At 38.7% G+C, this 17,699-nt stretch overlaps 1 protein-coding gene across 1 annotated transcript in view; it reads right to left on the minus strand.

Annotated features, from left to right (window-relative positions):
* Stx12 (syntaxin 12) overlaps positions 1 to 12,953 on the minus strand; it is a 33,054-nt gene extending 20,101 nt beyond the window's left edge. Inside the window, exons 1-2 of the mRNA XM_047522136.1 lie at positions 12,719 to 12,953; positions 270 to 339 (exon numbers count right to left, since the gene is read on the minus strand). Of these exons, the coding sequence (XP_047378092.1) occupies positions 270 to 339; positions 12,719 to 12,836 (188 nt within the window). The 5' untranslated portion in view covers positions 12,837 to 12,953. The remainder of the gene's footprint in view (positions 1 to 269; positions 340 to 12,718) is intronic.
* Positions 12,954 to 17,699: the final 4,746 nt, after the last annotated feature.

Consider the following 17,699-nt stretch of genomic DNA (forward strand, 5'->3'; position numbering starts at 1 on the left):
AAGAGAGGTAGAAGTCCCCTTCTCTATGTGCCCAAATTGTCCTACTAATCTGACCACGGGAAGAAAGTAGTTCAAGGTCTTTGAGAAGCAATGGAAATCTGAATTTGTTAATATACCTTGTTGCCCCTCTCTAAATTCAGCTACTACGTCCTGATCCACTGCTTCTCATTCTGATTTCACAGACCTGAAACCTAAGCTGCCACTCAGCAAGGACACTAGTGTCCTCAAAGGGCCCTCACAAATCCCAACCTTGTTAGGAAGCTACTCACAGATTTTCCTGTAGCTTGCTTGAGTCCTGCTTAGTTCCTAGTTGGCTCATCAAATTCTTTATCTGAGCAGCTGGGGAGAGGGGAAAAAAGATTTATTTAAAAGAAACATACATTCATCATGAACACCCTACTTCTCAGATCACTAGTCTATCCACACCCTGAATAAGAAATCATGCTATGATCAAAACCTTAGCAGACACATTCCTCCAAAAACTGATTAGCTTTATCTATAGAGTAACTATGTCACTAAGCAGTACATGGTGGTTTGGTTTATCATCCTTAAACAAATTAAAAATTTTTCCAGTCTCCCATGGCACTGGTTAAAAATTTAATCACCTTTAGGGCTGGGGAGGGAGCACAGTGATAGAGCAAGTGCTTAGCATACCCAAAGCCCCTGGGTTCAATCCCCAGCACCAAGCACACAAACAACAACAAAACCCCCACACAAAACTTTTGAAAGGGTCTTGATAACCCAAATTATCAACCCCCAACAATAAAATATTAAATCCAGCCAGGTACAGTGGTACACACCTATAATCCTAGCTACTCCAGAGGCTGGGGTAGAGCAATTCAAGCCCAGCCTGAGCAATTTAGCTAACCCCTATCTCAAAATTAAAAAAAAAAAAAAAAAAAAAAAAAAGACAGGGATAGGAAGAATATAGCTCAGGGGCTGAACACTTGCCTAACATATATGAGGCCCTGGGTTCAACTGCCAGTACAGAAAAAAAAAAAAAAATTAAAGTCACTAATACATACAAATTTTTCTATAACCAACATTTTGGAATGATGATATACAATTATCATTATTAATAGGTTGCTACTGACTGAGCACTTTGATGTGTTTTGTATGCATTCTATTATTAATTTTCACAGAGATAGTCTGAAGTAGATGTACTTTCATTTCATAGTCAGGGAAATATATTTAGAGAGGTTAAGTATTTTATGTAAGCATACACAATCAGTTGCAGGGCAAATCTTCAACCGCAGGCATATCAGACTCCAATGAAATGTTCTTTCAACTGTGCTGTCTACATCAAGACATGAACAAAGATATGCTTTTGTTTAATCCTTTTTACTTTTTCCTAGAGATTCTGCTATGACTTAGAATGGTCATAGTTGAATCCTGGGCATCTAATCCCTTATCCTAGACCAGGAAAGCAGAAGTTAGGGAACTGACCTTCTACAAGTAAGAAGGAATACTTTTTTGTGTGTGTGTGTGTGTGGTGCTGGGGATTGAACCCAGGGCCTTGTGCTTGTGCTTACAAGGCAAGCACTCTACTAACTGAGCTATATCCCCAGCCTGAAGGAATACTCTTAATTCCAGTCTGCCTAGGAATGTGACCACCCCTGTCCATCACTGATCTCTCCAACAGGAATAGAGTCCATGATTTCTTGTATGTCTTGCTTTCGATTTTCTTTTTCTGAATGCTGGGGAGGGCACAGATTTTTTTATTCAGTGAGGTTGTTAGCTGTATGATTAATGTATTTTTATTATTATTATTATTACTGGAGATTAAACCCAGGGCTGTGCATGGTAGGCAAGTGCAGTACCACTGAGCTACATCCTCAGTACCCACCCATGCACCAACCCCTGCTTTTTTTTTTTTTTTTTTTTTTTTTTTTTTAATTTTGAGACAGGATCTCACTAAGTTGCTTAGAACCTTGCCAAGTTGCTGAGGCTGGCTTTGAACCTGCGATCCTCCTGTCTCAGTCTCCTGAGCCTCTGGGATTACAGGTGTGCACCACTGTGCCCCACTTGCCTTTTTAAAAATATTATTTATTTGTCTTTTTAGATATACATGACAGTAGAGTGCTGCCTGTTTTTTAAGAGCATTCATTGTCTTCTATTACAAGTAGATGAAGTACAAAACAGATTCATCAAGTACTCCTTGCTCAGGAACATATTTAAGTTGCAACAGAACTTCAAAGATAACATAACACAATAGCTATAAAGCTCCTTTATGAGTGCTTCTCCCATCCTTTCTGGATTAACATCAAAGTTTTGCCTGTGTAATACCAGACTGCTAAATAATAGGCTTAGGGGAAGAAAATTAGGAAAACAATGTATATTGTATAATCTGTGAAGATTATAGGAATAAGGTATGTACAATTCTTCCAAGTTCAAAAAGAAAAAATGCTCACTTATTAGAATTTTGAAGTTGAGGAATTAATTGTTCCAAATTTACTTTATGTTAATGGTGCTCTTTAAAATAACATAATGTTGGGATCACAGTTATAATCTTGTCCCTAATTAGCAAAAAAACAACAAAACAAAGCAAACTAAAGTTTATTAAGTACCAGTTACTTTACAAGAGCACTGACATGCTAATAATTAGCCCATAAATCTGATAAGAAGAAATGATTAGACAAAAAACTTCTAATTCTTTGCTGAATGACCACACTCCTGAACAGAAATGGAAATATTTCTTCCTAGCCAAAATCATTACATCATGGGTTTTACAAAGCAAAACTTTTCTGAGTGAAGGATATATAGGTTTGTAGCACTTCAGATAATGACTTTCCTTTTTATTAAAATTTGTTCTAATTAGTTATCCATGACAGTAGAATGCATTTTGACACATCAAACATAAATGAGTATAACTGCTCACTCATCTGGTTTTACATAATGTAGAGTTACACAGGTCATATAATCATATATGCACATAGGGTAATAATGTCCAATTCATTCTACTATCATTCCTACTCCCATATCCCCCATTTTTAAAATTTTGATACCATGTTTTCCTAGAAAAATACACTTTTGGGCTAGGGATATATATAGCTCAGTTGGTAGAGTGCTTGCCTTACAAGGCCCTGGGTTCAATCCCTAGCACTGCAAAAAAAAAAAAAAAAAAAAAAAAGACTTTCAACTTAGCAAGACCATGTCTCAAAATAAAAAATAAAAATAAAAATAAAAAAGGGTTGGGATGTGGCTCAGTAATAAGTACCCCTGGGTTCAATCCCCAGTCCAAAATAAATAAATAAATATATATATGTGTGTGTATGTATGTGTGTGTGGTGTGGTGTGTGTGTGTATATATATATATATATATATATATATATATCCACTTTTATAATGGAACATAGAACTCATGATTAAAAATCTGCCTTTTGACAAACCTTCCCTAAAATATATCTATTCTATTAAATGCAGTTATCAGATGTTCCATAGGAAAATGTAAGCACAATTCCAATTACTGCATTCTGCTAAGACAGTATGAGATATAAATAACCATTTTTCTTCATCACTATCATGCACAGTTCTTCTTATCTAAGTTAACTGGGAATGAGGATACCACTTTAAAGCTATTAACTTAACAGTCACAAAAGTAATTTATGAAAGAGGGCAGGCTTTAGCATTTACTGAGCATTTACTATGCAGCAGGCACTGGGCTAAGTACTTGGTAAGTATTATCTTATTTGACCCCAACAATGCTTTAAGTAAGCATCAGTATCCATGTTGCATATGGGCACAATGAGGTTCATGAGACTTACAGAACTCATTTGTTCACACAGAGTAGGTATTCTACTCTGCAGACATCTGCTTTCAAGAAGCTTACATTCTCAGTGATAGGTAATAAATATACATCAGGTGGTGATGAGTGCTAGAAAGAAATATAAATTTAGGTGAGGGCTGGAATAACAGAGGGAGGCAAAGGGTACTAGTTTATATAGGGTGGTCTGAGAAACCTTTCTGATAAGGTAACATCAAGCAGAGATCTAAAGCAAATGTCAGTTCAAGCCACACTGCTATCTGGGGGAAAAGCATTTCAGACAGAGTAATCAGTACAAAGTTCCCAACGCAAGAGAGTCTGGTGTGGTGGAGAACAGCAAGAGGGCTAGGGTGGCTACAGCAGTATAAGCAAGAGAGGGAAAAGCAGTAGTCAAAGAGAAAGTGGGGAGTCAGATTTACAGGGCTTTGTTAATGATTATAAGAACTTGAAATTTTTTTAAAAGAATTTAACCTTTATTATTTATGTATTTGTTTTCGTGTGGTGCTGAGGATCAAACCCAGTGCCCCACCCGGGCTAGGCAAGCACTCTACCACTGAGCCACAACCCCAGTCCCAGGACTTGAAATTTTAACTAAACGGCAAACAACTGAACTGTTTTGAGCAGTGTCATAAAAACCAGAATTCAAACTGCAGGCTAATTCCCCAATGGCTACATTCTTTGGGTCGTACTATGTTCCTTTAAAGGGCTGACTCTTAAAGGAAACAGAATGTAGTTGCACAGGGCAAGCCTGGACTTCCCAGTGTTCCACTTCACCCCACCCTTCTTATCTATATCACCCAAACTTCACAGCTCACACTCCACATAGGCGGAAGTCCGTGCTCTTACCTGCTGCCTTCCCAACTCCCGCCCACTTATGGGAATATTCCTCTGTACTCACTGGAGTCCAGCAGAGTGCCAGGCCCCCAGTAGAATGTAAATAATCACGAGTAATGAGTCAGCCTCCTCCCCTTGACATTTTGGCACTGTCTTTAAAGCAGATGTGAATTAAAGTAGATTAGGAATAATGAAATCTGAAATCTAAGCTAAGTAAATGTATGGCAGTGGGTAAGTCATTTCATTTTGCTGGATATCTTTTTTTACCAATTGTAGATTATATTCAGATTTAGCTCATATTTATGGAGTACTTAGTATCTGTGGAGAGGAGTATTTTCTCTCATGAAATCTTTATAATTATGTGAGAGCTAAATGATCTCAATATACTCCCATACTGCTTAATTCTGCTGGGGATGTAGTCTAGAGGCAGGGCACCTGCCTAGCATGTATAAGGCCCTAAATTCAATCCCCAAAACTGAAAAAAGAGAGAGAGCAAGAGAGAGGGAGAGAGCGAGCAAGGGTGCGACAATTTTTGAGAAGACCTGATTTTGTGAGATGGGGGCTTGGGGAAGTACATTTGGACACTTTATAGGATCATTTGCTAGCCAAGCACCAGAATTAATCTAAACTTTCATTAACTCTTTCTACCTTCCTGAATATTATTTTCCAAGAAGTTTCCAGCAAGATGCAGTACTAGATACCCTAAAACTCAAATCACAAGGACAATGGTGTCTTAGTTTATGGGACCCCAAAGAAAAACTTTTTATATACTACCCTCAGTAACCCCTACCAATCAGGGATTTTTTTAAAAACTAGTGACTCCTTGATCCATAGATTTTACAACTAAGATCTATATCCTTAAATAAACCTAAAGCACAAAAAGAATTAAATGTTTACTGAAAAAAATCTCACTTATAAAAATATTAAAAAGTGATACTTTTTGGAATTTTTTGGGGGGTGGTCAGAGGGAGTTACTGGGGGTTGAACCCAGGCGTGTTCTAACACTGAGTTACAGCTCCAGCCTTTTTATTTTTTATTTTGAGACAGGGGCTTACAAAATTGCTACGGGCCTAGCTAAATTGCTAAGGCTGGCCTTGGAATCGTGATCCTCCTGTCTCAGCCTCCTGAGTCACTAGGATTACAGGTGTATAGCACTGTGCCTGGCCTTTCTGGAAATATTTTTATCAAAATGAGTTGAATCTCAAGAGAGTTTTCTGGTCAACTTAATTAATGAGAAAATTACTTTTCCCAGTAGTCTAGTAAATAAAAAAAAAAAGTTTAAATTTAGATCAACATATTATAACATATTGGATGCAATTGGGAATCTCCAATGAAATGCAACATAATTCTAAAAAACCAGATGACTAGGTCAAATGTAAAGGCAAGTCCTTCAATTTTGTGTAAGTAATTTTGTTATTTTAAAAACTAGGCCTCAATTTCTTCTATCACTGACCTCTCACTTTTAAAACTATGTCCTCAATAAAACTTTCAAGAGGATAAAGCAAATCAATTTATTGTACATTACTGCTAACGTCAACATTAGGAACTAATCTAAATTGAACACTCCTTACGGCTTTCGAGCAGATATCAGCAGAATCTGAATCTCCAAATGAACCTTAATCCAAATCAAAGTCTAATCATCTTGAAAGCTACTACCATCACAAAATTTCTCATTTGATAAAATCTAACGCTGTAATTCAGTATATTAAAAAAAAAAAACAAAAAACCTCAGTGGGGTATGGTGGTACACACATGTAATCCCAGCTGGGGATGAAGCTTAGTAGTAAAGTCCCTTTGGATTCAATCCCCAAAACTGTGGGGGGGGGGGGGATCAATGAAAAACCCTTACTTACATTAAAACAAAAAAACAAAACAAAACATTATTTATACTAAATGAGAAAATGATAGCCAATAGCCTGTGTGGTGATTATGACAATGAAGTCATCTCAGTGTTTTGCTCTGAAAATTAGGCTGACATTCTATTTCTATATAGCCACAATGAAAATTATCTGACTTTTGAAAAATCACCACTGTACTTCAATAGTAAAGCTCTAAACTAATTGAAAATATCAAAGGTATAATCTTCCGTTTCACATACCAGTGACAGAATACGCAGTGGCTAAGAGCACAGCCTCTGAATTAAGACTGCCTATGTTTGATTCCTGGTTCCACCACTTCCTAGCTGAGTGATACTGAGCAAAAGGGAACACTCCTGTGTCTATTTCCTAACCTAAGAAATGGGAATAACAAGAGAACCTTCACATGGTTGTAAGGATGAAATGAGATAATATGAGGCCAAGTGTAGAACAATGTCTGGCATATAAAAGCTCAATTAAGGACAGCTATTATTATCAAACTCAAGACCAAGAAAAATGTACTCAGCAATGATAAAATCAATTAAGTACATACTGAATGCCAACTACAGCTCCACTGCTGTGCCAGGCACTATAGCTAAAGAGAAATGTATAATGCATGGTCTCTCTATCCCCACAAAACCCATAGTGATTGCTCTAGTTGCAGAGACAAGGTCAAAAATTGAAGACAGAATATAAGTAAATGCTAAACTATGAAAGAAAACTGCATGTGAATCCACAGAAAAAAAAAGAAACACCCTAAATTGATAGCTAACATTTCTTAAGCACTTACTATATAATAGGTACTGTTTTAATACTTTACATAATTATCTCATTTAGTCCTCGAAACCCTATAAAGTAGGTATTATTAACTCCAGTTTATAGTTGAGAAACCTGAGTAATAGAGAGGTGAATCACAGTGTTTACACAGCTAGTACGAAGTATATGAACAATTCAAATCCAAGGCAGTATGACCCTGGGCCTACCTACATAACTACTAAACTATGGTAGGCTGGGGGGACTCAACAAATAATATCACTATTTATTATCTACATACCAGGCAGTATACTAGGCACTTTCAAACAACCCGTTTTAACAATTCCATTCATTTTACAAATAAGGGTAACAGGCAAGGTGCAGAGGTGCCTGCCTGTAAACCAAGATACTCTGGAAGCTGAAGTGGAGGACCACAAGCTTAAGGACAGTCTCAGCAACTTAGTGAGATCCTATCTTAAAATTAAAAAACAAAAAGGGCTGGGGATGTGGCTCTGTGGCAGAGCAGCCTGGATTCAATCCTTAGTAACATTAAAAAAAAGTAGGCAAACAAATCAAAAAACGAATAGGGTAACAGACAAAAAGGGAAAACAACCTGCTCAAAATTAACAGTATGTAGTGGAGGGACTCATTTACAGATATGCTGACACCCTAAAGCCCATGATCTTTAAACCAAAAGAGGCTTAGTTATGAGGAGCAGGATTTAAGTACAACTCAAAGGATTTGTGTCATTAGGTGGTCAGTGACATGGAGAGAGCAAAGAAAGGAGCAATGAAATGAGCAAAAACTTGAAGCAAAAAAAAAAAAATCAGGATATTAAGAAAAACAGGGCGGGGGTTATGGCTCAGTGGTACAGCACTTGCCTAGCATGCATGAGGCCCTAGGTTCGATCCTAAGCATCACATAAAAATAAAATAAAGGTATTGTGTCCACTTAAAAAAGAAAACAAAGAAAAACAGACTGCCTTTAGCAAAGAGTGAAGAGGAGTAGAAAATATGGCTAATTTGGGTTAAGAACTCAGAGAATGAAAGCAAGATGGAATGTCAAGATCTAAGAAGTAGATAACAGAGCCACCACAGGTTCTTGAGGAAGTGAGGAGTACAATGAAGAGAATATTTTAGACATACTGATAACAGCATCATCTGGATGAATTAGAACGGAGTGAGACTACAATCAGACACACCAGGTGTGCTGCTGGAGTACAACTGTTTGGGGGTTTTTTTGGTGGTACTGGGGATCGTACTCAGGGCCTTGTGCTTGCAAGGCAAGCACTCTACCAGCTGAGCTATCTCCCCAGCCCGAGTACAACTGTTGGTTGACAAGATGAGGACTTAAGATGGCCATGAGGGCTGGGGTTGTGACTCAGTGGTAGAGCACTTCACTAGCATGTGAGAGGCACTAGGTTCCATCCTCAGCACTGCATATAAATAAATGAATAAAATAAAGGTCCATCAACAACTAAAAAATTTTTAAAAGATGGACATGAAATAAAAAGGGAGAAATTATACGAAAATAACTTTGAAACAACCCACAGAATTCATGAACACTTAAAAGTTCAACTGTTTATCAGTAAAATAATACTACAATAAATTAGAGAGGCTGTCCTTTGATTTCAGAGTTAACTTTGAGGATATTGGGTTTTTTCCTCCTGTCTGCCTCAGTAACACTTACCCTTCATTCACAATTAGCAGTGTCAAGTATTCTTCTTCTGTACCCCACACATACTGATAACAACTGTTTGTACCAGGCAGCCAACCTTAGCTGTACCTGTTACGACCCACGTAGTAGGCTGTCCTATCTCAGGCCAATGTGCTCAACAATTCCAAACCCACATCTGTGGTTGAACAGTTTGGAAAAAACAATAGCTATTCTCTCAAATTTTCAATGGTACAGGTCCTTGCAGGGCTGCATGGGTATGTGGGTATGTGTCTGTATGCTTACATTTTTCATGCTTTACATTTTACATTTTATGCTGGCCATATCTGGGAGGTTTGGGAGACAGGCACTAGCCTGATAACTAGGTGTATCCAATGTCATCCAACCAATTTTAATTCCCAGTCCCTCACCAAACAATCCCAAGGGAAGAATTTCAACTCAAACTGCTTCGAGTACTTGGGAGATGGTAGGTACCACAGAGCATAAGGGGAAAGAGGCAGGAAGAGTTCTGAAATGGTAGAAAAACCTCATTCATTCAAATTAACTGAATATAAGTATTAAAATTTCAAGACCCTATGATCTGATCCCTGGCTACCTCTCTGACCACTTTTCCTATTTCACTCCCCTCTCTACCTGCAGTCCAGCCATATTAGCCTCCTTGCTATTCTCTGAACACACCAAAGCCTTCGCTCTTACCCTCCATCTGGAACGCCTTTCCCTGCTACTCACAAAGCTCCTTCATTTGGGTATCTACTCACTCATACACCCTCTCCTCAGAGAAGCCTTCCTTGACCAACTTACCTAAAATAGCATACCCATCCCTCCTCTCCCTTCATTCTCTATCTTACCCTATTTTATTTTTCTTCACAGCACTTATTATTACCTGATGATTTATATGTGTAAGTGTGCACGTGTGTGCACATATACTTACACGTGATATCAGGGCAGTGATTTTTATCACATGTTCATTGCTCTATCCCCAGAACACAGCACGTGCTCAGATAATATTTATTGCTCCCAGCTGCTCAAGAGGCTGAAGGGGGAGGGTCACAAGTTTGAGGCCAGACTGAGCAACTTAGTGAGACCCTGTCTGAGGATGTAGGCTCAGTGGCAGAGAGCTTCCCTAGCATACATAAAGGCCCTGCGTTCAATCCCCAGTACTGAAAAAAAAAAAAATTTTATATATATTATATAATTAAATATATATATATTATATATAATATATATAAAATGTTGTACATTGAATGAGTGAATAGGTCATATGCTTGGAACTGTAATAAGTACTAGAAATATAAAGCTGAACAAGTCATGTCCCTGACTCAAAAGAGATCACAATATAACAGAAGAGAGGGGAATATCACAAGAAAAGACAGCACTACAACTTCAGGTAGTCCCCTGCAGAGTGTCCTCTACAGAATTTAAAAAGGAAGTCACTTGTTTACTTAAAGTGATAACCGCTATAGAACTGTAATAATCCTTAAAAATCATAAAAAGGTAAATTGCTAGATGGGCACAGTGGCACATGCCTGTAATCCCAGTATCTTAGGAGGGTCACAAGTTCCAGGCCAGCCTCAGCAACTTAGGGCAGCCCTGATGAGAGCTTGTCTCAAAATAAAAAATAAGGGATGGGCATTTAATTCAATGGTAAAGAACCCCTGGGTTCAATTCCCAGGAACAACAAAACAAAACAAAAAAGGTAAATTGCTAGTCATAGGAGACGGACCTGGTTTCAAATTAAGGTAATGTTTTAATTTAAATTTCAACTAAATCTGAATTGTTAACTGTTCAATTATTTAACCCTTCTCAATTTGTTTCCTAATCCATAATACGGAAATAATATTGGTCACTGTTTCACAGGATTGTTATAAAATTAAGTGAGATACTGCCCATAAAGCACCTTTCATACTGCCTAGCACATAGTATGTACTCGAAAGGTAGCTATTAATATTATTAATGATTGACCCTAATGATCCCCTGAGCCCAATACCCAATCAATAGCTAAATCCTATGCATTTTATAATCAAGGGAACCTCTCCTATCTTTTCCTTCCTTTTCATTTTCACTGTCCCTAATTGGTATCTCTGATTTCAGTCTCTCTCCCTTCCAATTCAATTTACACATTCCTAAATAATTAAATCCAAGTCCCTAATGTCCTTCCTATTTGTGCCCCAACTTACCTTCCCAGCCCTACTTTCCACTTTCTGGAGTTCATCACTCTAGCCAAATTACTCTCCTTTTCTGTACACACCTCATGCTTTCCTACTACTATGCCTGTTCATGTTATTGTCTCCTTCAGAGGTTTAAATTCTTTTTATCATTGTCCCAGACCTGGTTCAAATAGCTTCCCTGATTTCCTTCTTGAGAGAGAGACTGAAAATGGTCTCTCTCTCCCCTGAATGCCTACATGTTATTGTTACTTAAAACTCTTCTATACCATCCCTTTCAACTTTGTATTTTGATTCTTTATGTTCTCAACAGATTCCCATAGTCTGATACTCAAAAACTACAGAATATTACACAGACATTAAAATCAGATTTAGCCAAACCCAAAAAATATATATATATATATTCAGCCTTGCACCAGAGTTTTCTGATCTAACCTGTATTACAGTTCCTTCACAAAAGGAAATTGGAACACAAAGTACTATACCTTCTAACCAGCAGTCATATTTTTTTTTAATTTCTGGACTTAACAGGCCATACATTCTTTCCATTTCAATCCCTTCCCATCGGAAACTTCTTACCTCTCAGATTCTATAATATACATATAAATCTAAAAGCAAAGTGGTAGATTATTCTTTAAAATATGGAAAATAATTAAAATTTAGGACCAAGTAGTTCTATTAACAGAGTACAGCCAAGATCAAAAAGCACAATAATAAACAAGGTTGATGATCACCATTCTTTCCAAGTAAAGTTTCTGCTACTGTTTTTAAAGCTCTGAGATTATTTTCAAGCACACAAAACAGCCTGTGTTTGACTCTTAAGCTACAATCTCCCTCAGATCTTAATGGTGAGGAGAGTTTTAAGATAAGCAATGTCATTCTTAATTCCACCAACAACTCAACCATCTCTTACTTGCTATGTGGTTGTGGTGAAGTCCCTGAGCTTCTGTGTGTATCAAATTTATTCAAAAAAGTAGCTCGACAGGGTTACTCTTTTCATCTGTTTGAAATCCAAATATACAACCAAATTCTTTGTGACAAAAGACAAAAATAACATAAATTGAAAGAAATGTTTCCAGCGAATTCTCTTTATTAAAACAGAAGTCATTCACCATCCCGCCACGCACCCCCCAACTACCAGTCATTGTGTCTGACTTCCAAATTCATTACAGGAAGGATTGTGTATTGTCACCCAAACACGTGCACTCTCCACTTCCCTTAATTGAAAGTTGCTGATTTCCGAGGAGCCAGTGGCTGAACCTAAAGCTTCAATCAGTAAACAACCCCTGATTCAAACTGGCCAAAGAGGAAAGCTAGGTGGGCGGGGGTAAGGAGGATGACAGGAAAAACTTGGCTGACCACTGGGCCAAGTCAAGGCACTCACTGCCCTCGAGGTGACACACACAAACCTCGGGCTGTTAGGTCTGCTGTGTGGATTTCAACATTGGGCAGAACTCTTGAAAAGAAACTGGAGCTTCAGTTTGGGCTCCAGATCCTCGTGGGACCCGGGCCTGACAGACGCCGGGATGACAGCCCGCCGCCCCCAGAGTGGAAGCCCGAGACAGTCTCAAATGTGGCCTTGGCCGTGGCCCCAGCCGGGCTCCGCGTCGCGGCAGCCTCACCCAGGCCTGTCCCCAGGACGCCCCCCGCCCCCAGCTGGGTCCCTGGCTCACTGGCTTGGCTGATCCGCTGGATGTTGCCGCTGCAAGTCTGGATGATGCTGTTGAAGTCCCGGAGCTGGGGCCCTGAGGGCCCCGGGTTCCGGTACATGTCTAATGGGCCGTAGGACATGACGAGGAGCTGAAACCAGCTCGCCTTGCACCGCGTTCCTACCGGAAGCAGCCACCAGAAGGTACCTGCAGGCTGAGAGGGAAACCGGGAAGAGAAAGGGCGGGGAAGGGGCTGAGGCTGCGTGCGCACTAGCTCCGCCCACACGCAGCGCGCAGGCGCCCGCCCCGCCCCGCTCCGCAGTGCGCAGGCGCCGCTGGACTGGCGCTGCATGGTAACTTAGAGACAGGACTCTCCCAGGCGTGGGGATGTGGGGCGGAACGATGACATCAGATAGTGGGGGCTCCTATTGGGTGATCTTGGGTGGCGGTGTTATTTCTCGCTTCGGCGTAGTGACAGGAGGCAAGAATTTTCGATTTGCATAAAATTGTACCAGATGATCTCAGCCCTTACATCCTATTCTGTTCTATTCTGAGAATTCAGGCCCAAATATGGGAGAATTAAACAACCTTGAGACAGATCCGTAACCAAACCGTAGCCCGAAATTTTCCTCATTTTACTTTCATCCTCTACGACTTCGGTAGTATTTGCGAAGCACTTTTATAGTTCTCAAACCACTTTCATTTCTCCCTCCTCCCTTCTTCTAATCTAAACAATAAAATAATATATTTGTTGAGCATGTACTGTTTGTAAATATTCACTGCAGTTCACTTGTTGATAAGCACTTTCACGGCAAGGGACAATGTCCTGTCTGTATTTTAATCTTTAAAATAGATAACGAACAGTCGGGTTTTTTTAATTTTTTTTAATTGTAGATGGACACAATCCTTTTATTATTTATTTTTATGTGGTGCTGAGGATCGAACCCCTTGCCTCACACATTAGGCAAGCGCTCCACCACTGAGCTACAACCCAACCCCCGACAGTCGGTTTTTAAAATGTTGTCGGAAAGTAACTCAAAAAACTAAACATTGTTTTTTAAATTATAATTAGCAGAAATTTTTCCCTTTGGGGAATATTTCCTTGATACATTTTCTCCCAAATTTAATAGCTGAGTTAAAATGTAGGAATGAGTATTCTTTTTGTATATTTTCAAATTGTACCTCAGAGAGATTTAATGAATTAACTGTTCTCTTAGCTCCCGTTTAAGAGAGAAATTGACAGATTTGCCCCAAATCAATTTTCTATCATTAAAAATGTTTAACTGGTGTGAAAAAAAATTAAACATTATTTTCTCTTTTACAGGTGAGAAAATTAAAAGCAGAGAGGTTAGTCACTTTATTGACGTTTGACTGTAAAACCCAAACATTAAACTGGTCATCTCGCTACTTCCCTAAAACTCATTCCCTTATTTCCAAATTCATTCTCTATCTAAATTTCTTCCAAATAGCCTGTTCATCTGTATCCCAAGCCAGGATTTCTTGAAGAATTAGACTCCTAAAATTTAAAAATCATTTCCTTAATTTGGAGTGTAAAGCACAATGTTTCCATAGAAGACTGCATTTTGTGAGCCTATGGTAAAAGGAAAGACATGGATAGGATTTGGGTTTGGGAGGATCCAGATAAGCGAAGGGGAACTAACCGGCAGTTTCCTGTGTTCTCCACCCAACCCCACTGGAGTCTGCTTTGTAATCTCTGAAAAATGCTGAGAGGAAGCAGCTTGCTTGTGTGGTAGGGGCCCAAAATGTGTGAATGAACCTGTGTTCAGCCTTACAGCTTTTTAAAGTAAGGTTATCTCTACTTTTCCTTGGAGTGCATTTATGACAGCATTTTGTTTTTCTCCATAAAGAGGGACAGATGACATTTGGGGCTCTTGTTCTGGTTATTAACCCTACTAATTCTTAAGAGTCCATGGGGTTTTTTGGGGGGGAGAGTACCAGGGATTGAATTTAGGGGCACTGGACCCCTGAACCACATCCCCAACCCTATTTTGTATTTTATTTAGAGACAGTGTCTCACTGAGTTGCTTAGCGCCTCAACTTTTTGCTGAGGCTGGCTTTGAACTTGAGATCCTTCTGACTCAGCCGCCTGTGCCTCTGATTACTGGTGTGCCCACCACGCCCAGCAGAGTCATAGGTTTTTTTTTGTCAAATCCTATAGAAAAATCATGTGAATTGTACTTTTTGACCTGTAAAATAGTCTTGAGATTTTTTTAAATTTACATATGTCACTTTTTTATATTTTTTATTTTTGGTGCTGGTAATTGAACTTAGGACCTCATGCATGCTAGGGAAGCACTATACCACTGAGCTACATCCTTGGCCCCACTTGACACTATTTAAAGTGAAGTTCAGTAAAGGTATTTTTCTCCTAAGAATTGACCATATAATTTTTGTTTTATTTCTCCATATAAAAAAAGGTGATTTTCCATCTGTGCATCTCTTTTTTTAATTTTGTTTTTTTATTTGTAGGTGAACGTAACACCTTTATTTTACTTTTATGTGGTGCTGAGGATCAAACTCAGGGCCTCACACATGCTAGGCAAGTGTTCTACCACTGAACCACAACCCCAGCCCTCATCTGTGCATCTCTCATAGCAGTAAATCTGTGCCTGGCAAATACAGATTTCAAGTAAACATTTATTAAATCAATATATGAATAATACAAGTAATTTGACCATTTTTAATAGGTACCAGACAGTGTGAATATATTTGTATACATTCTCAGTAATCCCCAAGGAAAAGTCATCTGATAAAGACCACCTGATGTTTGACAAAGGTTAAATTTATTAATTTACTGCTGTAAACTATACACTAGAAGAATCATGGGGGCATGTCACCAAGCACAGGAAGAGGTAGAGTTATTTTAGGATTGGAGGAAAGATGGACTGTAGGTAAAATTTAAAACAGGAACATTTTTTTGTTTGTCGGTTTAGGTCTTTGCAATAATGGGGATCAAATCTGGGGCCTTAAGCATGCTAGGCAAGAACTGTACCACTGAGCTACATCCCAAGGCCAGAAGCAGTGTTTTGGCAGCCTCAAGTCACACCAGGCTATGTGTAAAAGGATTATCATCAGGTCTGAGCTAACAAGAGGACTCAGGATCCTGTTTCCTTGGAAACTAAACATGAAGATAAATGTGGAATGTTGTATTTGAAAGCCTCTTATCTGAAATTCTGAACCTGGGTTAGAAATTGAGGCTGCCACCAGGCACAGTAGACACACCAGTAATCCCAGTGACCTGGAAACTGACGCAATAGGATCACAAGTTTGAGACCAGACTCAGCAACTCAGTGAGACTCTAAGCAATTTAAAGAGACCCTGTCTCAAAATAAAAAATAAAGAGGGGATGGGGATGTATCTCAGTGGTTAAGCACCCCTGGTTTCAATCCTTCATTCTCTAGTACACAAAAAAAAAAAAAATTGAGGCTGCCTCTCTGGGTCAAAGTAACTCAGATTTTCCTGGTAAGAGTAGAGTATTCATTTTTTGTTTGTTTGGTTTTTGGTACCAGGGATTGAACCCAGGGGCACTTAACCACTGAGCGACATCCCCAGCCCTTTTTATATTTTATTTTGAGACAGGGTCTTGCTGAGTTGCTTAGGGCCTCCCTAAGTTACTGAGGCTGGCTTTGAACTTGCGATCCTCCGGCCTCAGCCTCCCCCAGCGGCTGGGATTACAGGTATGTGCCACCATGCCCAGCCAAGTATTCTGTTTTTATTGATATATCAAACAAATTTTTCTGAAAATCTAGGATTTTAAAGAATAAGATTGGGCTGGGGAGATAGCTCAGTTGTTAGAGTGCTTGCCTTGCAAGCACAAGGCCCTGGGTTCAATCCCCAGTACCGCAAAAAAAAAAAAAAAAAAAAAAAAAAAAGATCCTTCAGCACTAAGTCCTTTTGTCAATTAACAAAAATAGGCTTCCCAGGTTTGCCCCCATCAAAGTGAGATTAGCTCCTTGGTACAGATAAGGAAACTGGAGATCCTGGATATTTGCCCAATGTCATACAACTGTTAAGAGGCAGTCTACATTCATATGTACCCTGCGATCCAGAAATTCTAGTCCTAACTATATACTCAATTACTTGCATACACATGTTGCAAAAACCAGGAATAGTTCATAGTAGCATCTTTAGGACTAAGCAGTATTTTCAATACTTAAGTTTGATTGAATTATAGCTGATATGTAATAGAATGCAGATATGAAGGGTTCAGTTTAATGAATTTTGACACCTGTGTACACTCATATGAGTACTAACCAAACCAAGATAGAGAACATTTTAATCATCATCCAGAAATTTTCTTCAGTTGATGCTCTTTCCCAATCAATTATCCTCATCTCCAGATATCATTTTCTGATTTTTTATCACTACCAATTAGTTTTGCCTATTCTTAGGCTTTGTATCTTATGTATTTTTTAGTGTTTGGCTTTTTTCAATTAAGATAATGTTTTTGAGATTTATCCATCATGTTGTATCAGTAGTTTGGTCTTTTTATTTATGAGAAAAATTTCAAGCATATGAGTATGCTATAATTTAATTTTCTATCCTTTTATTAATGGACATTTGGATTGCTTTCAGTTTGTGGCTATTATGAAAAAAGGTCATAGAAAAACTTATTTTTACTAGGTCCAAACTGGAAACAACTGGAATATCCATCAACAGTAGGATGGATAAATTGTAGTATTATTCAATATAAAAATAAGTGACCTACTGCAGGTAAACAACATAAGTGAACTTTCCCAAACATAACATGTAGCTAAAGAAACCAGAGTTTAATCTGTATCATTCCATTTTTTAAATTAAATTTGAAACTGGAAAAAAATGAAACTGTCAGAACAATATAGCCTAGTGCGGTGGCACACACCAGCAATTCTAGCTACTCCAGAAGTGGCAGCAGGAGGATCACAAGTTCAAGGTCAACCTCTGCAGCTTAGCAAAACCCTGTTTCAAAATAAAAAAAGATAAATAAATAATAAAAAAGTCTGGG

Source organism: Sciurus carolinensis, chromosome 1 (genome assembly GCF_902686445.1).
Source record: "Sciurus carolinensis chromosome 1, mSciCar1.2, whole genome shotgun sequence".
Classification (NCBI taxonomy): domain Eukaryota; kingdom Metazoa; phylum Chordata; class Mammalia; order Rodentia; family Sciuridae; genus Sciurus; species Sciurus carolinensis.